The 27920-nt window shown below is 37.0% G+C and overlaps 1 protein-coding gene across 3 annotated transcripts; it reads right to left on the bottom strand.

Annotated features, from left to right (window-relative positions):
- On the bottom strand, positions 1-26273 carry LOC129254445 (myosin-2 heavy chain-like). Of its 3 annotated transcripts, none has more exons than XM_064115042.1 (22): positions 26093-26273; positions 22200-22334; positions 21170-21420; positions 20247-20397; positions 19178-19342; positions 16836-18259; positions 16053-16275; positions 15191-15280; positions 14286-14405; positions 13315-13458; positions 12021-12110; positions 11228-11426; positions 10743-10953; positions 10026-10221; positions 9142-9329; positions 8087-8255; positions 6575-7005; positions 5820-6054; positions 4685-4867; positions 3816-3890; positions 3219-3299; positions 1-2757 (listed from the first exon to the last, which is right to left on the bottom strand). In XM_064115042.1, exons 2-22 carry the CDS (start codon positions 22287-22289, stop codon positions 2677-2679), a joined length of 4797 nt encoding a protein of 1598 aa, XP_063971112.1. In that variant the 5' UTR covers positions 22290-22334; positions 26093-26273; the 3' UTR covers positions 1-2676. The 3 variants fall into 3 exon arrangements, with proteins under 3 accessions (XP_063971112.1, XP_063971116.1, XP_063971122.1); XM_064115046.1 differs by having other exon boundaries at positions 26084-26271; XM_064115052.1 differs by having other exon boundaries at positions 22200-22331; positions 26093-26247.
- Between the last annotated feature and the right edge of the window lie 1647 nt (positions 26274-27920).

Genomic DNA, 27920 nt, shown 5'->3' with positions numbered 1-27920 from the left:
TCAATTTGTGTTCAACTTTAATAAGTTGTGCAAAATTTACATGTACATATTTACATAACATGATACAAAAACACGAAAATATTTTGAACAGTGCAATGTGTTGGGATACATGTATGCGCAATATTTTGATGGGCAAATTAAATAGAGGAACATAACATATATTTGTGATATGAACATGAGCAACCTGAGCTGATGCCAAGAAATGATTTGAATGCATAGATTTAGGGCATAGGTTTAGTTTTATGTAGATGGCATAAAAAGGTCTATTATTATGAATCCTACACATACAAATTAAGGTAAGGTGAGCCGTTTATAAGTTACATATGACATTTGATACATACTATAGATGACCTGTTCTGAAATTGATTCTCAATTTTAAAGTTGAAATATGATATTTGCAGTTTAGAATTCTTGTTGACAAACAAGAATGCAAAAATTTGTCAAAATTTGAGATATAATTATTTAGCAGCAGAACAGGTCACACGTTATGGGTAGGTTGTGTGTAACTGATTTTTTAAAGAATTCAATTTTTTTTTAATTGCTTTTTTGTTATTCATTTCATTAATTCATTCATTCTTTTTTCATTCATTTATTTATTTATCTATTCATTTATTCACTTATTTCTTTCTTTCTTTATTTATTCAATTAATTATTTTGAGGGGAAGAGGGCTTGCGAAAAATAAACATGTAGCTTTTCTATTTGGCACCATGTCAGAATGAGCTTTAAGTAATTCAATAATACCAGCTCAAATTTTATCAGAGATTATGTTGCATCGGAGGAGAGGACAATAACAACATTATGAAGTCAGTTACACATGTACATATACTTCACTGTGCTCCACTTAAACAGCAACAATTTTATGGAACACTTTTCAATCTAATAACAAAGAATGTACACTTCTGTACATAGCAAATGACACATCACAGAATGGCCATGCTTTAGTTTAAAAGGCATATGAATTGATGTACAAATGGATCTTATGCATGTGACATCATAATCTCATAGTGCCCTCCCTCAGATATAGGAATATCTGTTAACAGAGTTGTCAGAGGTGCGCCAGCTGCAGATCATTGACAAACGCAAGGCAAAGGCTTCAGCCTCTATGACGGTGGTGTGATGATGCCAATTCATAAGGTCTAGGCCTATACATGAAACAATAATAAATGATACAATCAAAGTAGGCATATGAATTGCCACCCCCCCCCCCCCCCCCCCGGATAATCAGAGCCCCTATAATACATATATACACGTACCAGTACATAATCATTTCAAAGAAGCTTTAAATAACGTGGTATCATTTCATGTACATAACAAAGTCTAGTCTTGTTTCAGTTTTCTCTCTTTCCCTATTTACATTGATTCCATTGAAGGTTTTATATTGTAATACATCTCATTTTATTTTTGTCAATAAGACAAATAGAATTAAACTAAATTTGATAAACAATATCCAGTAGAGTATGAGTACTTATATTACAAATTCAATTATACCACAGTCCTAAACAGTGACTATATTCATGCACATTAATACAGGAATATTACATGTAATATCTGTGATGAGAAAAAAATAAACACAAAGTATATTAATAATTGACAAATATAACAGCTGAAAAGATTCCACCTTTAATCCAATGGCAAAGTTGAACTTTATGTCAAGCACAAAAAAACATTAGCTCCTCAATTAATATTCTCAGAATATGTAACCATTCTGTCAATTTTCCCATTGATTTTTGTAAAAAAAAATAATTCTTGAGTTGAATATACTTATCTGACCTGAAATGTGTACTCAGTGATATGTTTGTTAATGCTATTCAACAGTGAATGAATACTGATAGACGACAGCACCTTTATTTTTTATGCAAATGATGCAAAATAATACTTTAAAAATACTGTACTATTATACTTTGTGCAGTGCAGAAATAAACTGGGCAAAGCAATTAATATACCCCTCCCCCTCCCTCCAGTCCCTTGCCTCATAAATGTACCATACTTTGTACATTATGGAATGAAATACAGGTAAACCTGCATAGGTTGGCCTTCCTTTAGTAAAATAATCGCCTAACTCAAAGCATTATCTTGGACCAGATTATGCATATCAAGTTTTATACACCTTTTCCAAGTCAAACTTCCCCGAAGTCGAACAGATTTCCATGGTCCCAGTATATTCAACTTCAAGGTATAAAATTTTAATTTCCCTAAAGTCACAAAGAGATCAATAGAAATAAGAGTTTGATTTGCATATATCGCAACTCTTTGTTGAATGGGGTCCAGATTTGAAATGTGCGAATGTCTTCTTCTTATGAAGTATGATAAGACCATAGAGGACAGTTTCACCAAACTACTGTAAGCTCTTCATCATGTAATCTTGGTTTGATATCATCTCAACAATAGGTGTTCGTGAAATAATAAAGTCTTGTAACACTAGTACCCAATCATAAGATATTACTTGGCACACATCTCTAAGCGTGTTCATGAAATAAGTATCATGATAGTCTTGTGAAACTCGCTCATGATAAGGTATAATTAACACATTTCTAAGTCTGTTTACAAAATAGGGCTGTGGATAGTTTCATGAAGCAAGCCCATTGTAACACACATTCTTGGAAGGATGTTTATGGACAACCCATTTGTTATATAGGAGTAAACAGTTTCACATGTCAAACTCCTTGAGACACATTCTACTGACTGCTAAACATCTCATAAAGTAGCCTGAGGTTAGGATCCTTTTGGCACATCTGACTCGGAACCTTATCCATTACCTAGAGAGAGAAAAGAAAACAAATATATATATACAGAAAGTAGGCAAATAGGTATAATTGGTGAAAGTGATGGGACACACTATTATTCAAATGCCATTTGGATGTAGTAATATGTATCTTTCTGTTGCAAAGTTCAACTTCAGGATAGTGTATATATTTATATCTCCAAGGGGATGATAGTTTGTTTTATCACCTGAAACCAGAAGATAATTATTTGCTTTATTTTCACACAGGAAAAGATCTAATCAAAGGAAATGGCACCTAAATCCAATAATCTGGTGAAATTTGTAATGTTTTCTTATCATTTTGTCTTCAAAATATATTCGCAAAGACATATGCAGCAAAGTATGACAAATCTGTTCACAGGAAAACTAATGCGATCATTTTCAGTAGCTTATGACAATTTTTTAATTTGTTCCAAATAAGACGTTTTTAGAAGAGGTAAGGAAATATATTAATACCTTTCTGCAATGGTCAAAGAGTTGATCAAGTCTGTAGATCTCTGCTTCAGCTTTCTTCCAATTTCCCTCTAATACTTTCATCTAGACAAATCATCAAAAGGAATGCAATATCATATCAGGAAAATGCTTAGTAAGTGAATACACTGTAAATCAAAACTAGAAATTTGACATGCCCCCCGCTTAACGCGATCAGAAATTCATGCAATATGATTGAACCAACTCGCATATATAATGAGCTGTGACCTTTGACCTGCGGACTCCGAATTTGAACTTAGCCTGTATTTTGGTGTCATCTACCTACACACCCAAATTTTTTTAATCTGTTGAATATTTCATAAGTTATCATGCGGAAACCAACTCGCATATTTAATGAGCTGTGACCTTTGACCTGCGGACTCCGAATTCGAACTTAGCCTGTATTTTGGTGTCATCTACCTACACACCAAAAAAAATTTAAATCCATTTTTTTTTTTTTAAACCAAACATTTTTAATATATGGTGAATATTTCCAAAGTTATCATGCAGAGACCAACTTGCATATATAATGAGCTGTGACCTTTGACCAAGTAAACTACATCGGTAAGTTGATTTTCTCACCTGTTTTCCAGCTTTGCTTTGAAACAGCTCATAGTCTTCCTGTCGTTTTAGGAACTTCATGCGAACCTTGTCCAGCTAAAAGAATCAACAGACAAATAATGAGAATTTTTCACATTTAGTTGTATGATTAGTTTATCATTAAAAACTGAATGATATATAAAAAAAAGGAATTATTCAGAATTTATTCGACTCAACTATCTGATTAATCAAAATAAATAGCTTGAAGCTGACTTTACCAGTCTTCTTGTTTCAGTAACTTACCTTTTTAAGTACCCAGCCCATGTTCACTCTGTAAGAGTAGAGTGACTATGAGAGCACATACCTCTTCCTTCAAAAGGAATTTACTTTCAGCAGATTGCCAAAGCTCATTTCACACCCATTTGCAAACAGACAATGTTTTACATTAACATTTACTCATTTACATCTTTCTCTACAAAGAGAACATTTTCTTTCAGCAAGTTGCCCATGCTAATCATTTGATCCCTAACAAATGATATTTTAAGCATTGCATCCCAATATGTAAATTCCAAGTAATGATTTTCTTTCAGAAGCCTACTCACATGTACTACACCCCAGTCTGCAAATAATTGTTTGTCTTACACATTACACTACTTAGGATCCTCATTCTTAAAAGTAAAGATTTTTTCAGTAGCTTGCTTGTGTGCGTTACACCCCAAGATACATAATATATGATCTTACACATTGAGGATGCAATTGATCCACATTTTGCTGCTCTCAACCACACGAGGTTAATAAATTAATGGTAGCAGCATCTCAATCCAAGGTAATAATAATATTGTGCCTCTGAATAAGTAACTAAATTTAAGAAGACAATTTTATATAATGCAATTTTTATCACGACTACCGACCTCTTTCTTCAAATGGAGATTTTCTTTCAGTAGCTTGCCCATGCTTTCTCCATCCCCAGTAGAAGACATTGACACCTGTTGATACTTTGAGGATAATGCCTCATACTGAGCCATCACTATTTCTTTCTCTCTTGTAACCATCTTCAGGGATGCTCTAAGACCTGATATCTCGTCTTCCATGGCCTAGAGTAGGGAAGATGTAAACACAATGAGGGGTCACATTTCAATTCATGCTACCAACTGTGCTACATTTGGTCCATATCTTAAAAGCTATCAATATATTGGAGAGGTAAAATATCCATGGCATTGCCATTTCTGCTGCATGTGCATGCATTAGATGAACACTACCGCTATACTATATTTTCGGTATAAAGGTGGAGTCTGTGGATCAGGAACCCGTCTCACAAACAGTAGCAATTGATCTGATCAACCACAACTATGGAAAGCCAGCAATGTCAACATCTGAACTGCATGTTTTGTTCAAAATATTTTCTAGATATGATGTATATTAACACATAGTTATACATTGTTTTCTTAAAAAGTCAATGTGTTTCTCTTTGTTCACATAGGACATTGTGCAAATTTCCTGTCGAAAAAAACTATGACATTGATATATTTCCAAATAGCCGAGGTTGATCGGATCAATCGTTACTCTTTGTAAGACTGGAACCTGATTTTTGGATACGAAGGAGGGTAGAACCTTCCATGGAGCATTTCAAGAATGTAGGACCCCCTATTTGTAGGACAGACCTAAAAGGATTCCTGTTTTTTTTGTTCATATCAATGATTATAATGCTCTCACATTATCATGGCTTAAGCAGTTCATGGTGTGAGGAAATAAAGGAGAACAATTGGGGGTTGTATGAATGGTGACACAACACATGCTCCTGCGACATTTGCTCCATTCTTAATATCTCAGGGAGTATAGTATTAGAGTTAGGATTATAACAGATTTTTTGTTTTAGAATAACGTAAAGATAAGATTACAGTTCATTTAGTTTTTATGTTTGACTTAACGTGCAGATTTTCCTTCGGAGCAAATGTCACGGGACCTGTATGAACAAATAGATTTATCCTTTTATAGCACTTCATAAAATGTAAAAATTATACAATGATGAATGAGAAGTTAGTGTACCTCTATCTTTGATTTCTGATCTGAGAACCTTGCCAGGTTGGTAGCCATGTCTTCTATCCTTTGCTGTGCATAGTCCAGGGCCTGAAGCTGTTCGGATGACTGCCTCTGGGCGTCTACTAGACTCTGCTGGAGCTGGTTACGATAAGATAGAGACTCCTCCAGCTGCTCCCTCAACAGCAACACTTGATTCTCAGAGCGCTGAAGGGTCTTCTTAGAGCCCTTGTCCTTCTCTTGACTGAAACAACAATAAATCAGTGTTGCTGATGATTTCCATTGATCATTTTTTTTATACAAAGAATAAAATACATGAAACTGTTAAATATATCATCACTTTAATGCACATTTGATAAGAATCCTAGAAAGAGTATCTAGACCAAATTCTAGAGGCTAAAGTTTGGGGCTAAATTTCAGGATTTACTACCAAACTGTAATTTCATTCATAAGTATCATTATTAATAATCAAAAGTTAATTTGAAAAATAAAATATACAAGTAAGAGCAATTAACTATGCAGTTCTGTAGATTATCTTGTGGATGATGAGCATGCGGGATTGTGCAATCAACAGCCAATATCCAAGGGGAGTCAAATAAGTCCCCAACTGTGCAATTCCAACACAGCCTGGGCTACAGAGGGTCAAACATATGAAATTATTTTGCATTATGCAGTAAATCCAATTTATTTCTGTTCCCTTCGGGCATTCCACTTTCACATTTCAAGAAAGAGTGAACATCCGCTAGAAAAACAATCATGCTCACATTTCATGTTGAAGTCGAGACACTTCCTCCCTCAGCTTCTCCTCGTTTTCAATGAATGCAGTGAACATCTTGGAGAACAGTGTCTTCAACTTAAAAACCTGATCAGGTAGCGCCTCAACAGGCTTCTTCTCTTGGTCATTGTTGCCGATGGCTTCTTCTTCCTGGTGGTCAGTCACAGTTCTTGGTCTCGGTACTGAGAAGGCACTTGAGCTGGACTGACCAATGACCACTGCTGTCGAACCATCTTCTTTTCTGTTCTGTCGACATGGAGTGACTGGGTCATCAATACCCGATGTCTTGCCAGGGGTTTCAATGTGGTCTACTGCTCGGAGTACAGAGACCACTAAAGATCCCGGTTTAGCAGATGACTTAGAGCGATGGTGTACATGACCTCGTTGTTCTGTGACAAAACCACTTGATGCTCCTTCAACCTGTTATAAGGAAAATTTGAAGTTCAATGAGTTCAACCTTAGTACCATGTTACAAATATTCACTTTTTCTAATCTGTAAACAAGTAGAGACTGCATTACAGGATTAAATATAGCAGCAGTGTTGACTTTAAAAACAACCAAAGAATAATTATTCACAAAAATGCCATTCATATGATAATAGAATACTACGTTCATTGACCCTAAATGATATTTGACCTTGATGGTGTGACCGAAGACTTGTGCAAGACGATCATGAACTAGATCCATAAACCTTCAAAATTATGATGGCAATTCAACAAATACCACCAACATGGCCAAAGTTCATTGACCTTGGTCATGTGACCTGAAACTTGTGCAAGATGTTCACTGATGCTTGTTTACACTTATGTCCATGTTTTAAGAACTAGATGCATATACTTTTAAAATTATGACATTTCAAAAACTTAACCTTGGTTAAGATTTCGTTTTGATTCCCCCGAAATAATCTAAGTTCATTGACCCTAAATGACCTTTAAACTTGACCATGTGACCTGTAACTCAAAAAGGATGTTCAGTGATACTTAAATATTCTTATGTCGAAGTTTCATGAACCAGATCCATAAACTTTCAAAATTATGATGGAATCAACAAATACCCCAACATGGCCTGAGTTCATTGACCCTAAATGACCTTTGACCTTGATCCTGTGACCTGAAACTCAGGCAGAATGTTCAGTAATACTTGATTACCCTTATGTCCAAGTTTTATGAACTAGGTCCATATACTTTCTCTAAGTTATGATGACATTTCAAAAACTTAACCTTAGGTTAAGATTTGATATTGACGATGCCGACGCCGCTGCCTATATTCTTGATCCGCTATGCAAGCTAGACAAAAGTAAAGGTTGGTATTCTCAAGGCACTGATTAAGCTAATCCTAATACACAGCCCTTTTACCAACTAATCTACCTCATAAAAAAACAGATCATTGCAATTCCAGATCCCGAGACGAAGACTAATGTGTAGTGGAACCAGATAGTCCTTGGACAAAGTCTATTGGAATTACAGAATTCAATAGTAAATGGGTTAATAGGATAACTAACCTTGTCAAGAGTGTGATCCGCGAGCTTTGCCACTGCTGTTGAGATTCCATGAGTGAGTTGATCAAGAGCTGTAGTAGCGTCGCTAATCTCCGATGCTTGATTAAAGAGCATCCAATGAGCTTGGGCCTTGGTATGGTCTAGTTCACTCTGAAGGGATTCTACCTGCTCACTGTCGACAAAAGAAAAAAAAATGGAAAAAAATAGGTACATGTACAATTTCTCCTCTAGTTCTCTTTATCATTGCATATGCATACTTCTCTCTCTCTCTCTCTTTCTCTCTCTTCCTTATTTTTATTTCCCTTGGGCACACTGCAGAGTGGATTTGGTGCACCATAAATCCTATCTATTATTGTTATTATCATTATAATTATAGCATAGAAGGATCTGTGCCCTATCTTCAAAAGAGTTTTGATTGATCTCATCAATTTCAACTATTGTTATTATCATTATAATTATAGCATAGAAGGATCTGTGCCCTATCTTCAAAAGAGTTGTGATTGATCTCATCAATTTTAACTATGGAAGTCATCAATTTCATGATTATTCATATAAGAACTGAACACAACATCTCTTTGGAAACAAAGAGAGCAGACTAATTTGTCAATGATGTATGCTTGAGTATAAATCATAAAAAAAAACACTTTGAAATGACATTCAGTCTAGATGTTGGCATTGCTAGCTTTCCATAGCTGTGATTGATTGACTACTCTTTGTAAGATGAAGTCTTGATCTCTGATCTTACCACCTTGGTATAGTCAAAATTCAAACCCACTGAACCCTTGCTAAATGACAACCTGACAGTAATTGGAACTTCTATCTAACAAAAGGTGATTTCAAGTATGGTGTAGGTGCTGGTGCAGAAGGTACAACTTGGGTTGCCTTCAATAGGTCCAAAAATGATTCAAATCACATCATTGATAGCTAAACACCTAGTAAGAGAGACCCATCCCAGAACCAATTTCACTTCAAATTTGTTGCTGTGCTGACTTGACCCAACACCAACACCAAACACCAAAAGATTGACACCAAACTTGAAATGAGTCCATGGCCTGTACCTGAGAGATGACATGGAAACCTGGAGTTGTCGCCTGACCAGCTCTGCCTCAGACAATGCTGCTTTACTCCTGGATAGTTCCATACCGGTGATTCTCAGCTCATTCTCTGTCTCCGTAGCAGACTCTTCCAGGGCTGTCCTCTCCTCTTCCAGGAACTGCTTGTTCTCCTGGAACTGTTTCTCCAGTGTCTGCACACAAAAAAATAATTGATCATTATTACCAAGAAGGAAATTTTGATTGGAAGACCCAAAACTACATTTTCTGTATTCAGGTGAAATTGTACTGTCTCATATGACTTTTATCAAACAGTTTTATCAAACAGCATTATGAAATACCACCTAAAACTGTGATCAACCTTAAATTGTGATTAATCATAACTTTGTAAGACAGGGCCTAACCTTGTTACTCCTAATTCAGACGATCTGCTATACATTCCCACAGGCTACATTACTCAAATTACCATTAGACCCATTTCCTGTTAAGCTTTTATTCAATAACACTCCCCCTGCAAATTGTGAAAATGAGAACTCACACTCATTGTCATCATTATTGATTAGGTATTTTTGTGCAGATAATTCACCCTGTTGGCACAAGAAAATCAACTTGTAAGCGCAGCATTAAATATCTGAAATGACAACGAAAACCAGCTACACCAACTGCTGGATCAACACGGCCAATGTATTTACAACTTACGTGGCTACAGCTGCAACCAATGCACACACATACAGCCCATGCAGAGGAAATGACGGGGCCAGGTTTTTGAAATCTCTGACACTTAATATTTGGCGGAAATATCAGTATAAGTCATTTCTTTGAAAGTGGGTGGCCCAAATTGTAACATTCCAGCATTCAGTCGAAACAAAACCAAGAGAAAAACCACTCACCTTCAGTGTGGATTTGACGAGTTGCAACTCTGTACTAGCATTCCTGCAGGTTTGCAATTCAAGCTCCAAGTCAGAAAGCCTGGTCCGTCTCTCTTCACTCGTCTTCTTTGTATCCTCCAGCTCAGCTTCCACAGAGTAGAGCTTGGCCTTGGTAGAATTCAAATTGACACTAAGGGAAAGCTTCTCAGTTGATACACTGCCAAATGAAAATAAATTGCCATGCATCACCATTATACAATTTGTCACACATCAATAACAAAAACAGATCAATAATAAATCAGTAAAATCAATATATATTTATTCAATATTTATAATAATGTTGTATGAAATGTCATAGATCATTTATTTACTGTTTTGTAATGTTAGGGTCACAAATACCTTTACCAGTGCCGTATGATTGATTTTTATACATAGCAAGAAATGGTATGAAATTGTTTTTACCGTGTTCTTAAAGGTATTTGTGACCGAAGCATAATATGCACTTGCAAAATAAAATAACTCCCTCCCCAATGGAACTTGGTCTGTTACCCTCCCCCCCCCCAAAAAAAAAAAAAAATTAAAAGATGTTAAATGTGACATGGAAGTAGAGTTCTCAAGAGAGTTGTTAAATTAGAGATGCCATCAATATCATGAAATAATGTACTGCCTATCCCAAAAATATATAAAATCATCAAAATTTACTGTTAATAAATTAGAAATCCAATCATTTCAACCTACCTCTGGCATTGCTTATGAAGCTGATCAATGGTTTCTTGCAGGTTTGTTTTGGTCTGCTCCAGTTCAAGTTTAATCGCCTTTTGCTGCTCAAGCTGCACAATGATGGCCGCCTCCTGATTACGCTCTTCAAGGAAATGAGCCACCTCCCTCTCCTCAAGTTGAGTGCACTTGATGGATAGTTCTTCTATTTCTTTGTCTTTCTTGGAAATTTCTAGGATAAAGGTCATCATAAATTTGAATGTTAAATGAATTTAACAGGGCAAAATGGGTATCACATTTCTACCATCATGCAAGTTGTTGCTGTGTTAAATGAATTCAACAGGGCAAAATGGGATTCACATATCTACCATCATGCAAGTTTTTGCTGTGATGACACAATTCGCAGCCAAGATCTTAGAGGGGCATAATGTCCCCTCCCAAACTACAATATGAGCAGAAATACCCTAGGAGTACTAGGGTTTTAAAACACTTTACTGAAAGCTCACCTGTATCTTTAGATTGTAAGGTTTCTTGTAGTTCCTTGTACATCTCACATCTACTCTTCTCTGCCTCCTCTTTCATCTTTCTCATTTCTTCCATCTTCTCGTTGTTTTCCTTCATCTTTCTCTCTCCATCTTCAATCTGATGTCTCCATGCTTCCTTCTCCTCCTCCAGACTGGTCTTATTGTCTTCCAATGTCTTCATCTAATATACAAAGGGCAGAAAATTTATAGGGTTTCATCGTTCAAATGCTCAACATTCAATACAGTCCCATCTCACTGCATTTCATTTTGTTTATTATGCTGTCCCAAATATACCATTTCATGTGCTATTCCCATATTCCTAAACAAAGATATAACAGACAATGTCAAGGTGGCCAACAATAGCCGGTATAGTTTGTGCATAGTTCCTAAATCAATGAAATTTTGACAACAAAATAAGGTTTGAAATACAGTGTCTGAAATATAGCATTTGAAATATAAGAGGGATGTTCCACATGGGAAGGAATTTCCCTGAAATAAACCCCAGGAGAAGGGGGGGGGGGTGTTTCACAAATATAATTGTGACTTGAAAATCATGGTTAAAATGTTGACGAGCACATGACATTAAACATGCAATCATTAGTAAAGACGCAGTAGCGTGCATCTTTTTAAGATGATGTGGCCAATGCGATGATGCGTTATATAAAAACCGCACACAACCATAATATATGTTCGACCGTAGTCACACTTTCTGAAACACCTAAAGTCTATTATATGCCCATTATGAGTGTGTCATTTTCATTCTTATGTTTCTCACCTGTGCTGTAACTCTATCACGACTCTGTATCGTCATCTTGAACAATGATTCCACATCTTCAAAAGTCTTCTTAGCAACACAGAATTGATCCTGAAATAAAGAAGAGAAATGGAGGGATAAAATATAAAAGATACAGTAAATGAAATTCACATAACAGTATTATGTTATAATATACAAATAATTGATAATGTAGTAGGTTTCACGGTACACCACACATCTTTCTTGGGCAAATGTTGGTCCTGAAAACCCAAACTTGACGTTGCAACAAGTGTGTTCTTGTCGTCTTCAGGAGAACCTCATGTATGCATGAGGTAATATTTTAGAGAGTGGGAATAATCACAATCTGTATGTAACACAATATGTTATTATTACGCTTATCTTGCACGACAATGGGGTATCCTAAATATCTGCATGAGGAAATAAAAAATGCATGATTGTGCTTTCCTGCAACGAGTGTGAAGATTTGATTGCATTCAAATGAATTGTAAAAATTATCCCACTTGTCTACTGTATCCCTGTAGATGTATGAATACATCAAATAGAGTCTCAAGCTCATGTACTCTCATAGCTTCTTCAATGATGAAGGGGTCTACGATCAAAATCTCTCCACATAACAGTTCTACACAGCAAACACTACATGACTAATACTGTTTTCATACTGAAGGCGAGTTGGAGTTACTCCGGAGTAACTCCGGATTGAGTTGATATGCTTGTACTGCAGACCAACATTACTGCACACCCCCTTTCAAACTGACAAGCTCTGCAGTGGTATATCGGCAGTCGTTTCCGTGGTTTCCAAGCAAGTTCGCGCCATGAGTGTGGCGCGCGGAATCTTCCCCATGCAGAAATGAATGAAGTTACGCGCGAGATACCGCATTCCCGGTGCGGACTTACTATGTTTGTAACCTTCTTCTCGAAGTGGGTTGAGTATTCCGCTTTGAATCTGGATCAAAATAACCCTAGAATTTTCATACTGCCCTCCAAAGTGGAATAACTCCTTCTGGACTCCGGATTAACTCCAATTCGGCTGTCAGTATGAAAGTGGTATGACAGTCAACCAAACACAGGGCTACGTAACACAAAGATTAGGGATTAATTGCTAATTTGAAAGAACAATTCTAATAGGTTCCTAGTCAGTCCACGGAGCAAAATGCGCATGCAACGATGATCTTGATAGGCCATGTCATTTCGCAATTAATCGCTAACCTTTGTTCTACAGAGCACAGGTTGTCAATAATTGCAATAAATGCTGGTCAGTCTCAAATGCTGCCTGTATAGAAGAATGATGACAAACCTGTATTTGAATGGCTCTGTCTACTGTATCCTGTAGCTGTATAAATGCATCAAGTTGAGTCTCAAGCTCATTCACTCTCTGTTGACTCCTTGTATAGTGTCTCTCATAGTCTCCTTTCCTGTACTGGGTCTCTAAATCAGACAGCTGTTTAAAGGACAAGTCCACCCCAACAAAAGTTGATTTGAATAAAAAGAGAAAAATACAACAAGCATTTCATTTTAAAAAAAAATCATCAAAATCGGATGTAAAATAAGAAAGTAATGACATTTTAAAGTTTTGCTTAATTTCACAAAACAGTTATATGCACATCCTGGTCGGTATGCAAATGAGGAGACTGATGACGTCATCCACTCACTATTTCTTTTATATTTTATTATATGATATATGAAATATTATAATTTTCTCCTTATTGTCAAGTGAAAAAATGATTAATTCCTCCCTGAAAATGTGGAATTAGCATTGTAAGCCCTTGAGTCTGATAGTTGTTTAATAGGAAAGAATATATCCCATGTAATATACCAAACATTGGTTAGTAGACAAACTGGTTGTAGACAAACTAGGATTAAACTACTTGGTATGAAACTCTAACTTCCAGTACAATGAACAGACATTTTTCTCTCAACAGCTTGTTACGTCCCACCATGAGTTCTGTAACACGATGAATAACATTTGATTCTATCCCCATGTATGGAATGCCAGATAGGCAACTATATGCATATTGCTCAAACACTGTATGCTTTTCACTGGATTAATCTTTCTAGTAGGAACTATGAAATAGAGCTATCGGCTATCAGTCCTCAACACATTCCACACAGCCAACAAATCAAAAGCATACATTACAATCAGTGTCGGAGCAATCTCAACCTTCGCCATTTTGGCATTCCATAGATACAATCAAATGCCTTTTTTTTTTATGTTAGAGAGCACAGGGCCGGAATGGACATAACTCCCTGCACAGAATCTTGGTATACCTGTTGCTGATGTTGCCTGTAAGCCCTACAAAGATCATCTTGTAAGTCAATTATCTGTTGTTTATAATCCTTCTTCATCTTCTCATTGTCATCCTTGAGGCTAGACAACATCTGGGTTTTCTAAAAGAGAAACAAGGGTAACCATTCAGCTAATCTTTTCCATGAAACTTACATCAGAACATCAGTGATGAATCTGGGCCCCGTCTTACAAAGAGTTGCAATTGATCCGATCGATCGCAACTATGGACGGCCAGCAATGTCAACATCTATTATGCATGTTTGTTCAAAATATTCTCTAGCTATGATGTACATTCATGCATTCATCGTCGTCTTCAAAATTCACTGTGCTTCTCTTTGTTTACAAAGGACATTGTGCACATTTCCTGTAGAAAAAATTATGACACTGATGGATTTTCACAGTTACGATTGATTGGATCAATCGTAATTCTTTGTAAGACGAGGCCCTGGATCAACTCTAAGAAGAGTATTATTGAAGAAAACACAAAAGAAATGCCAAGAAGCAACCCTTTTCCGACACAAGGTTGTCATATCCTACACAAATCTTGACCAATTTTTCTGCACAACTTTCAGTTTGGCAGTACAATTTCAAACTCTTCTTGCTCATCTATGCAAAAACTTTTCCTATCATAAAAGGTATTAAACCTGAACTTCAGATGATGTATATGAAATATCATAGAAAATCATCTATGCTTGAAGAATGACTGAGAATCTTGTTTTCCTTTTTTGCTGGGGCAAAATGTATACTGCCAAAGCTAACTTCAAGTACTCATCTAGAGCGATAATAAAAAGTATCTAGCGACATCGCTAAAACAAGAGTAAAATATCGTAAATATTTGATAGTTCAAATGAACTTGTTTTACAGAGTATACAAAGTGATGACATACTTCTCCAAGTGCTGCTTCCAGTTGAGCTATCTGCATCATCTGTTCTCCAACCTGAGACATCATATCTTCTATCTCTTTATCAGCCGATGCCTGTTACAAAATCAGTTTGAATTGATTTGACTAACTCAGATTCCACATTATACAAATATATTTACAATATATATAAATTGTAAAGAATTAAAGAAAAGGATTATGTGGCCTAACACCACAAAACAATCATTACATTCACAACTTTGAATTTTCTTTTTTTTAGTCGAGATGGAAAGAGAATCAATCTATACTTTGAAATGATACATAACTTGCTATGCTTCAGAGAAGAAAACCCTTTCAAATAATACTAAGACTATAATGAAGTTAGACAAGTTACTTTTCAATAAAAGGGAGAAAATGGGTCTCAAAGCATTCATGCATGCAGTACAAAGTTTAAATTTCCACAGCTCAAGAGTATTAACACAAACATCCTCATTTGGGAATTAAGCTGAAACTTGGCATAAACTTTAGACTCGTTACATTCTCAGCCAGAGCTTGTCCACAATTGAGTTTATAGTGAAGAAAAGCCAGCACAAGACTAGGTCCAGAGGTCGGCTAAATGAGTGACTTTAAAAAAAAATCTTGCATTTGACCTTTTGAGTGCGGCAGCCAGCTCTGTCCAGTTTTTTAAACTTTAAACAGGTCTTGGAATATGCATGGAGGGTGATGATTTGAAGAGATAAGACGTTCAGTATATTGTCAGTAAGATAGAATGTGATTATAAACAAGCTGAAATGATCAAAAAGTGATAAACTATTATGCTCAAGCCACCATAGAGTGACTACTAATCAAGCCATCATTCATCACCATGTTTAAACAAAGAAATGCATACCCTGGCCATTCTCTTCAACTGTCCCATCGTATCTTCACTCATCAGCACCTCCTGCTCTTTCTTCTGCATCTGTTCGGTAGCGAGAGTAAGTCTTTGATCTGCCTGCGCCTTCTCGGAACGTAGCATCTGTATTTCAGTCCTGAGGAGTTGGTTGCTGATGGCTGCCGTCTGAACATGGCTTACTAGCTTCACCAAATCCACAGAGTTTGGACTCATGCTAAATCTAAAAGGTAATGTGTAATTATAAATTACAAACTACCCTTAGGCTATGTATATTCCACACTTTTCATCCTTAGAACCACGGTTTTCAAAGACGTTTATTTCAAACCATGGTTGTGTTAAATCAATTTTTGTTGGTCGTAAAATCATCTTTCAAAATGCACACACAAACTGCTGAAAAGATGCATTTTTGATAGACGATTCAGCAGAACCAAAGACAAAAACACTTGATTAAAAGCTTACAGATGGTGTTCATGATTCTACATTGAGCCTCCTGGTTTAGACATACACTCAAACTTTAACCATTATTTCTTTTATAGCTCAACAGCAATACATTTAGGTGTCTTTAAAACGGTGAAAAGCATTATGAGTAAATGCTCTATGGTCACAAACAGGGTTAAATAGTCTACTACTTATGTAAATTAATTTACATTTACATTAGGATCATTCATTAAAAAAAAGAGAAATGCTCAGTAATCAATAAAATACATTTATTGAAATAATTTAGAGATTTACATTCCCTGGGAAAAATATTATTGTAAACCTAAATTTTAGATCACTTACCTAAGATTTGGCACAACTGGTGGTGAAGTGAGCGTTTGGGTGTTGGTGACCAGAATAGGAGTCATTGCTGTGTTACTATCAGTAACCTGATGTGGAGTTGTTCCACAGTTCATATCAGTCATCCTAATAGGGGTACATCCCACTTCTTTGTCTGCAGTTGCTGTTGGTGAGGTTCCAACAGCCGTTTCTGTCCTGGTGGGAAGTGGTGACATACCGACTCCAGTATCCATCAGGTGTATGACTGGCATCTCGGTGCCACAGTCTTCAACCTTGGCAGAGGAGGTCCCCATAGCGGTGCTGTCCATCTTCACAGGTGTCATGCAGGATGAGGTGTCTTGGGAAATTACTGGGGATGTGGCAACTCCAGAGGTACACTGCTTCACCGGGGTCCCCACTATCGCATCACAGACCTCCAGCTTTCTGGCATCTGAGCCGCAGTCCGCCATCTCTATTCCCATGTCTGTTGATGAGTCTGTGACTTTGGTTGGTGAGGTATTTGTTTGGGCATCGCTGGGTTTGACCGGAGTCATAGATACACCTACAGAAGCTACCTTCAACGGTGAACCAATCATGGCATCTTGCAATTGGACAGCTTCGGTCTCTGTGCTACTCTCCTGCAAAGAAACAGCATTGGTTTCTGTGGATATGTCAGAGAGCTTCACAGGGGTAATAGAGGTCTCTGTATTCACAATATTCTTTGGTGTCATATTGGTGGAATTATCTATCAGCCTCAAAGGTGTATAGGTGTCTCTGACTTCATATGACAAACTGTTTCTTGAAACATCATTCAATCCTGGAGTTGTGCACACCCCAGTATCTTGCATGAAAGGAAAATTGGTTCTTTCCATAGCATTCTTGGAACTATACTGGCCGTGAACAAACCGAAGGAACTCATCTTCATAGCTGCCCAGGCTGTCAGCAGAGGCATGACGCAAGGTAACTCCGGCTTCACCATGAACCAACTCTCTCCTGGGCGGCAGGAGCATGTATCCTGGAGATGAGCAAAGTGGAGTTCCTCCCTCGCTCAGAGAAGCAAATGCATCGAGAAGAAGGCTGGTACATGGACTAGCACACTGCATTTTCACCTTAGATGGGGTAGTGTCCGCAAATGAAAGGCTACCTACCAAACTATCATTAATGTCAGCATCGAGGGCGCCCTCAAGTCCATCATCATTGAAGGAAGTCAAGGAACCATCTTGAAGACTATTCTTTGAGGCTTCACGAGGAGAACCCAATGAATGATCCAGGCAAGAATTCAGTTTGTCCTCATATTCCATTCTGACAAGCTGAAGCTGCACAGAAAGGACAGCATCAACATAGGTCTGTATGTCCTCATCCGATGGCTCTGGTCTTGAAGAAGGTGATTTTAAAGTTTGGTTGTAAGTCGTTACCTCTGAATCAGTTCTGTGGGACGCCATTTGTGCCTATAAGCCAAATGAAAAAAAAAAGAGAAAGTAGAAATCTAAGGACTGTCAACTGGTAAAGGTATCATACAAATATGCTGTAATTAGGTATTTCAAACACAGATCTGGCAGATATATATTTTCTTTAGATTCTTGATTTTATTATCAAATCAGAGCAGCACAGCTTAAAATTTAGCATATAATGGTGACTATGCCATTGTGGTAAATAGCAAAATGTCAACTCTCAAAATCAAATTAATTTTTCTAAGTTCTGGTTTAACAATGGATAGCCAATTGTAACAGGTATCTCCAATGGTACAAGTTCAATTTGTCAGCTCATATGATACTCAAAGCAGTCAAAACATGATGAAAATGCAAAGTAAAGATAGAAAACATAAAATGTTTAGCTTTTAATTCTAACACAAAGTTAGACCATGGCCTAAGTTAAACCAGACTTCAGAACACGGGGCATAGAGTGCACAAATCCACTCTGCTGGGAGATCAAGATGCTGTTGTCATTTTCATCCTGGCTTTAGCCAAGCTGGTCATCCTGTGGTGCACACGCACTCCAAAGAACAAATATTCCTACTGGTCAGGTACCCATTTACTTCACCTGGGTCAAGTAAAGTACAAAGTAGATAGATTTCTTGCTGAAGAAAAGGGTGGTATTTGAACCCATGACCCTCTGATTGAAGGGCAAGAGTCAGAACCACTGGACCACAATGCTCCCCTATTGCACACCTCTAGAGGAAACTAATGCCATGGCTGGGGATTGAAACCATGACCCTCTGATTTAAAGGCAATTGTCAGAACCACAATGCTCCCATGTTGCATACCTCTCAAGGAAAGTAATGCCATGGCTGGGAGTTGAACACATGACCCTCTGATTTAAAGGCAAGAGTCAGAACAACTAGACCACAATGCTCTCATATGGCATACCTCTTGGTGAAGGGAATGAAGAGCACTACTGATGATTCCCTCTACATAGGCAGACACAGCTTCATCAAACCAAGGCTCAGTGATGTCTTGGCCATCCTGGATATCTTCTACAGTGTCAGAAAGTCTTCTGACCTTTACGGGGGAAATGCTTCTTTCCAATTTTGGCTGTTGAAAAAAAAGGAAAAAGCTTTTCAGTTTCATTTCATTCTTTAAAAGAGGACAATACTAAAAACCTCTCATGTATGTAGTGTACAGCAGATGACTGTTGAACAACCAAAGTCATGTTCACAGAGGCGTACTGGTTAACCGTGATTTACAAATAGTGTGAAATCAACAATCAAATATGGAGGATTAAAACGTTTAATGAATTGGTACAGATAATGTGCCATCTTGATTGGAATCAATCAGCAAACAAATGACATAAAATAACACACACTCTAGAATAGGGCTGCACAATATTCTTTATTTGGGTATTTGATTATAATCTGCTTTAATACTATATGGTAAGATACTAACTATACTTCATAATAATTTTCAATTTTCACAAACCACTTCTTTCTGCTAAGACTAATAGTTATGAAAAAAAGGAAAATGGGAAGTAAAAACATTAGAAAGTTGTATACCATCCAAGATGATGGTGCATGAAACATGAATTGGGATTAAAACCCACTGGTAAATCAATTTACAAAATGCTCTTCAGAAATCAATAAAATCCTTGATAACAGCAGATACAATCTGAATTGTAAAAAATCTATGGTTATAACCCTGATATTAGCTTCTTAGGTAAAAAAAAAATCATGAGTCCTATTTTGTGATCAATACAGAATCCAATAGTTATTGAATAAATCAAACTCATGTAACCCCCCCCCCCCCGGTCACTCACTTAGTAGGGTGGTGTTATTTCTAAGCAGACCCGTTCAGATTGAACATTCCGATCACACTGTAGTTCCCTGCCCCTCAACAGGTCACTCACTTAGCAGAACGTTGTTCAAACCAAAACCCAGTTCACATTGAAAAATCTGATCAAATGTATTGTGGAGCCCCGCCCCTCAAGAGGTCAATGACTTACCTGAAGTAACGTGGTTTTACTTTTGACCAGACCCAGTTCAGATTGAAGAATCTGATCAAAGAGATGAGATGTAATAGAATCTACAACACTGTCATCCGGTTTAGGTTTAGTGACACTGGCAAGGCTGGGTGTAGAAGCACAGCTCTTGGACCTGAAAGAAACAAATGACGCTCAATGTTTAAAGAGATCAATTCATTTTGCCAAAATTTGCTTCAGACAAGATGAAACATGCACCATATAAATAAATAACAAATACCTGAGCTTAATAGATGAAATGGAAGTCATTAATAATTTAAAATTAAAAAGGTGAAAAATAATTGTGGCATCCCAAACACCCAAGTTGAAACACTCAAAGGGCCGTCGGCGTGGCTGGTCCAGTGCAGCAGAATGCAACACACAAAGACCATGAATACTGGAAAAATGCCAGTATGGTGGTAACCTTATCACAAAGACTTATTGTGACAAATATCTGACCACTTGGCTTATATACATAAGGCTCTCTAGAGCCATTCCTTTCTGACCTAGAGGACTGCAGTCAATATTGAATAAACAGATGAATCAGTGATTTTGACTGCAAACCCTAGACATAGACACTACTTGTCTTCAATGTAAGGCTTGTATCAGTTTTTTTTTAAATAGCATCCACAATCTAATGGAAAGTACATCCTCAAATTTGAGATCGCATTTGAGATGCTCTCATTAAATGTACTAACAAAGAATCAAGTAAAATGTTTTTTATTTCATCTGTGCATTTAACCATATAATAAAAAAAAAAATATGCAGTGTGTGTACATAAAACCTCTGCAAATGAAAATTGTTGCAACAATGGGATTGCAATATTGGCAACAATAAATTAACCAAGCTAAAAACACCAAATTATTTTGGGTTTTAAAATTCAAATAACAAGCAAACTGGCCACTCACTTCTGTCGTTTAGGTCTCTTTGGAGTTTTAGTCCCTTTCGTGGCAGAGCCCCCATCTAGCTTCCCTATCCCACCCTCATTCCGAAGGGCCTCGATACGGGGTAACGAAGGCTTGAGGCTCTGCTTCCTAGGTTGCTGGCCTTTCAAACCCGACCCTGGCCCATTCACCAGAGCTAGAGGCTGCCTCAACGGAGTGAGGGGTGTGTGAGGAGAGTCAAATGCTTTCATGGGGGTTCTGGCCCTTCCAGGTACCTATGGAAATTGGAATGGAATGAGAGAAATGAAGGTCGTAAGAGTAGAAGGTTTATCATCACATTCAATCATAACACCAACATAAAATAGATATTTTTTCTCTTACATAGTTTGAAGCTAGCATGATCTAAAAGCACATAGAACTCAGTGTAAGTCTAATCAATTGGACTCAATATCAAAAACTCGTCTGATTCAAACAATCTTACATTGTATATCCCTCGAAGCATCAAAAACTACAACTCATTACTCCCAACATCCAAATGACTCCATACATGAACATCTTGAAACCAAAGAAAATCAGGACAATTTTCCATTCTTAAATGAAAATTGCTAAATATACATATTTATTTGGTCATTAGGGCATACTCTTGGATCCCTGCAAATTTCAAGCAGATTTAAAAAATATTGGATTTTAATACTTGAAATCGTCCATCGACTTTGACTGTTTGCATTTGAAGTTGAGTTGGCTATATGTAGGCCTACAGATTGACATGAGTGACTCTTTAACAATTCAAGCATTAATATTTTGTCAATAGAAAATTGATTGATAATACCACAACACTACATACTGTTTTGACTTAACACTATACAAATCGAAGCAAAGCAAAATTCCTACAAAATCGAAGGGAAGTTGTCACAGAGACTGGTGACAAAGTTAAAGTGCTTGGATACAAAACCGCAGACCAGACAAATCAAGTCCTCGAAAGGTAACACCAATTGTGTTACAGTCAGGAGTTGAATTATCCTGTTCTTATTTTACAGTGGTCTTTTTTACTCACCATTGCTGCTAAACCAGTAGATTTGACGTTTTCTTTGTCTCTCAGAGGTTCTGTCAACCTCTGAGAACGGAATGGTGTCCTCTGATACATGATTTTGTTTCGTATTTATTCTCAGCTTGTCATCTCTTTCTGCTACTGTGAGAAAAATACAAACAGAATTAAATGTTATTTATTTGTATAACCAAAGTAGGTCTAAATCATGGAGCATCTCTATACATGTATGACATCCATGGGGAAAACCCGGGGGCGGTATTCGTGAAATACAGTCTTAATATCTCATATGTCACCTTTCAGAAATCAATATTTCTGGGGAATGCCATCTATTTTATTGTTGCATTTTCATAACTTTTCTCTTAGCATGCTCAAAAAAAATATTAACTCAGGGCAGCTCTGCCACCTTCCTGGATTTCCTGGGCAATACCTGGAAATATTCAAGAAGTATATTTTGTAGTATTTGAATTGAATTGAATTTCTGTTAACAAATAGTATATGAATTTTTGACAAATGAAAACGGAAGGCCCTACCCAGCAGCATCAATCACGGTGCTGCTGGTCTACCAAGGGGGCCTTCCCAGCATTTCCACCCATTTCCCATTATTCTAAAAAAATTGCCAAGGCAGTAGATCGTTCTATTTACCACCAGTATTTCAACTCTGGCCAAATCTTTTGAAAAACAGGTATAAATTATTTAGATCAGTGATAATTTCAATTAGTAAATTTAAATACTTTTTAAATAATATTTGCAATAGGGCCAATATTCTGAAAGAGATCCACATGTCCCCAGAAATTGGTCATAATTATAGCACTAGCCAACATTCTAAGAGGGCGTTTTATCATGATGGGGGTCAAGTAAAACTGGGGCCTGTGAGTCACTTTAAAAGAAAATTTTTAAAAATATACTAACAATTTCAATGTATGTTATTGTATTGTCTCCCTCTGTCTCTTTCAATCTCTCTCTTTCTCTCTCTAATTACCCTAAGTTCAACACTTTCCTTTCCTGTATATAGACCTAGGAATAGAATCTAATTGACAAACATGAAGATATGTTTAAAAATAAATATATCGGCATGATTGGGGACAAAGTTCAGTTCAAGCATTTCTCAAGGATTCCAATTCGTCTAATGCCAATTCGTCCAATTGCCAACTCGTCTACTATCATCTGGTCTACCATCAGTTCGTCCACTCATCACATGGCCCACTTTCATTTAGTCTAATGCCATCCGTCTAATAACCAGTTGGTCCAATGGCCATTTTGTCCTTATATTATTTGGTCTAATTGGACTAAGTGTTAAATTGTGCAAAATGAATGAAAATGAAATGGATATTACACCAACTGGTTATGAGACGAAATTGTGATTAGACGAAGTGATGATTGGACCAAATGGTTAATGGACCAAATGGTTGTTAGACGAAATGTTAATGGACAGAATGGCATTAGACTAAATGAAAGTAGACCAGCCTTTCTCTTCAAAATCCCTGAATCTTGTGTAGCCCGGATAACATGCTCAGTATTCATGGTGTAGAGCCTTATTTTCATAGGTCAGAGAACTTTGTATTTACATGTACAGTTTAGATGCAGTTTAGTATTCTATAGGTCAGAGAACTTTCTATAAACAAGTTGGAATGTTAGATGCAATTCATTTCATCTGCTCAGTCTTTGTAAATTTCACTTCTTTGTTAGACATGGAGTTGACCTGGTTTAGATGCTTCATTGATTCTCTGTGCAGTCATGTTCTCTTTTACACACATTGATACACAGACCTGTCTATGAATCTAACATACTCATTAAAGGACAAGTCCACCCCAACAAAAATTTGATTTGAATAAAAAGAGAAAAATCAAACAAAAATAACGCTGAAAATTTCATCAAAATCGGATGTAAAATAAAAAAGTTATGGCATTTTGAAGTTTCGCTTATTTTTCACAAAACAGTGATATGCACAACTCAGTGACATGCAAATGGGTCAGTCAATGATGTCCATCACTCACTATTTCTTTTGTTTTATATTGTTTGAATTATACAATATTTCATTTTTTACAGATTTGACAATAAGGACCAAGTTGACTGAACCATATAGTATTAAACAATGCTAGTTCCACATGTTCAGGGAGGAATTAATCAATGTTTCACTTGACAATGGGGAGAAAATTAGAATATTTCATATAATAAAATACAAAAGAAATAGTGAGTGGATGACGTCATCAGTCTCCTCATTTGCATACCGACCAGGATGTGCATATAAATGTTTTGTGAAATTAAGCGAAACTTTAAAATGTCATTACTTTCTTATTTTACATCCGATTTTGATGAAATTTTCAGTGTTACGCTTGATGGATTTTTCTCTTTTTATTTGAATCAACTTTTTGTTGGGGTGGACTTGTCCTTTAATGCACTGTGTATTATGTAATGTGGATACAGGGTACATGCATACACCCAGATGTTACACTAAACCGCGCGATTTGCGTGCTGTTGCCAAGCAAAAGACAATAAAATCAAGAATCAAGATGGCGACGTAAACACGGTGGCAAGTTCTTCTCGTCTTTTCATATAAATTATAATCGTGGTAAGTGCATAATTTCCGTTTTCACATTTTTCTTTCCAAATTATTGTGACCACAATCTACCCTAGTCCCGTGAGTATGAGTAGAAGCGGGCCGGAGCTCCTGACCCTGGGTTAGCTGCCTTAACTCTTAAGGCGACCGCACACCTTACGATTGGTCTCCGACCCGATTTCAGAATAAAATGTATAGAATTTGATGCTAATATTGAGACTTGGAATATCCTACTGTGTAATGTTCTAAATCATCGTACGAATACCTACAAGGCTACATTCAAATCTGTGACTATGCTATCTCTTTATCACCCTTCTTAGAATAAAATTAAAAGCAAATTTAATAATAATATCTAGTCCGAGTAGTCGTATCGTAATGACGTCATAGCAGTCGCACGATTGCCTACGATTTTAAACTAATTTTGCCTTTACTCTAGAATAAAGGCTTGTAATCTTTCAAAATGGTTATATTAGTATTCTTTCAATTAATTTTAACCTCAGCCTAGGCTGAGCCTCAGGCTCAAATAAAATGATATGTTCCATTCACTTTTTCAGAAAATGAGCAAAATGCGATTTGTTCCAAAATCAGATCGCGAACAGTAAGGTGTGCGGTCAGTAGAGGTGCACGGCCAATATGGGAGACTCTCTCCAATAAGGGAGACAATCTCCCACATTGGAGACTTGCTTTGCAAAAGGACAAAAGAAACAACACCAACAAAAGCATGATTTTTTCCACCCAAAATTTTGTCTCACTGAGGTCAGAAGCCCATTTGTTTTGTGTGTGATTGACAACAAAAATCCTTATCAAAACAAAAGTAGACGGTGAATTTTTAAAGTAGACGGTGAAAAGGGGTAATTTTTCATGAGGAATCTGCTTATCACATTTTTATTTGCCGCCAAGTTAATCCTTTTGCAGCAAATGTAAACAAAGGAAATTGGACTCCAAAACTGGAGACTGTCTCTGAAATTGGATACCCAGATTCTTTACAAAAGTCTCTGATATTGGAGATAATCTCCCACATTGGAGACAGTCTCCTATATTGGCCGTGCGCCTCTACTGGCGGTGGCCTTGAGTCAGGAGTCTCCTGGCTAGTCTAACGTTAAGTCTTTAAATAAAGAAGAAAAGTTGTGCAGTCTCACAGTCACACTACAGAGTACAGTACTTAGTGTACACTCTCACTCAGACTCAGTCTCAGACATGCCCCCCCCCCCCCCATCGGCCATCATCATCATTCATTAATAATTTATAGGCCTAGCCCTAGGGCCTAGGCCCTAGCTTATTTTAACTTTTTGACATGACTCATGAGTATTAAAAATCACTGAAATTGACGTACGGTACATACCCGAACCTCTATTTATGTTTACACAAGGACCCAGATATGCAAGAAGAAAGTCTCAAGTCTTCCAGTCTCGGTTTTTAACAAGACAAGCAATGCTGACACAGTCACAGACGGCGAAATGAATGCGTGGGATCGGAGTCTGTAACTGGTTTACGTTTGAAAAAAATTAAAAACGCCGCTGTGAACAGTCACATGACCAAATAAAACCAAGATGCAGACTAGAGATGGCGCTAGACTAGAAAAGTTCTGTGGTTGGGTTGACATTATTCACGATCAAAAATACATCAATACGCCAATTTCCATGATCATATATATGCACTAGCGTACCTACGGGGGGGGGGGGGCACTCTGCCCCCCCTGACGAGCAACAACCCATACAAAAGACATATACCTGCCCCCCTGACAAGCTTAAAAGACCTTTTTTGCCCCCCCTGACGAGCTTGAAGACCTTTACTGCCCCCCTGATGAGCTTGAAGACCTTTTTTTTTTTTTTTTTTTTTTTTTTTTTTTTTTTTGCTTGTCAATTTATTTTCTGGTTAAACCTATATTTTTTTAATTGAAGACCTTTTTTTTTTTTTTTTTTTTTTTTAAATATTTTGGCGGCCGATTTTGCCCCCCCTGTGGAAAATCCTAGGTACGCCACTGTATATATGTATAATACATGTAACAATATTCTTAAAAAATAACAGTGAATGTTCTACAAGATATAGAACTCATATCGTAGGGATTGTCGGTGCCTTGACTTAGTCGAGTGCATTGAACCTATAAGCGACAAATGCATGAATGAATGATTGAATGAACGAACGAACGAATGGATGGATGGATCATGGATGGGATGGGTGGATGAATGAATGAATGATTGATTGATTGATTGAATGAATGAATGAATGAATGAATGAATGAATGAATCAATCAATTAACGCATGCATGTATGAATGAATATTGTTCAATTACGCACTAAATAGTTTTCTTCATGTTCCTCAGTTTGTTTCACTGTATTAGTTTTTTTTTCTGCATGTGTAAGCATCCACTAAGGATATGTTGGGTCAAATCAGTAGGTAATGAGCAACAACAAAGATATTGGGGCTAGATATTGTTACAGTGGGCGAAATTGCTAAAAAGTTGTAAGCAAGTGAAGCAGCGATCAATTTTTTTTACCTTTTGATAACAAAAATCTACTGCCAAATCTTGACATAGTATTGAAAAAAAGTTCACCCTTTTTTACTTTTTTCTTCTTACTTGCCTTAGTCGTGATTTTTTGTGGGGTCCATATAAGCCCCCCCCCCCCCCATCTGTACGTCAGTGGATCCCACCGGATGAATCACAGCTGAAGAGGCTAGAACTCATAAGTCCGAGCTGAAAATGTTAATATACCGACATGAAAAAAAAACTCGGACAGTTAAAGCACGTCTACTCAGCTTTTCTTTATAAAAAAAATATGTAAATCTCAATGCAATAAACAATAACTCCCAGCGCAAAGCGCGAGCTGTATTTTTTCGATTTAGACCTAAAAAGGGACGTTTTTGCCAATAGTGTCCTTTGCAGTAATTTTAATTATGAATACGATGAGTATCATACCTAAAAAATTATGCCCGGAGCACGAATGGCAAGCTGAAAATTTGTGGTAATTCCGATCTGAAAACCGTTTTAGCACTTTTTTATTAAAAAAAACCAATGTTTCTTGATAAACAATATAGCGCGATGTGTAAGCTGAAATTTTGGATAAACTGACCCGACAGTGAATGCAAAACGTGAGCTGAAAATACCGGGCCTGTAAAATGCATTTCAAGAACTGTTTGTAAACTGATAGATATTCATGAAGAGGATATAC

The sequence above is a fragment of the Lytechinus pictus genome, chromosome 2 (genome assembly GCF_037042905.1).
Source record: "Lytechinus pictus isolate F3 Inbred chromosome 2, Lp3.0, whole genome shotgun sequence".
In the NCBI taxonomy this organism is placed as follows: Eukaryota; Metazoa; Echinodermata; class Echinoidea; order Temnopleuroida; family Toxopneustidae; genus Lytechinus; species Lytechinus pictus.
This window is presented reverse-complemented; position numbering and strand designations above follow the sequence as displayed.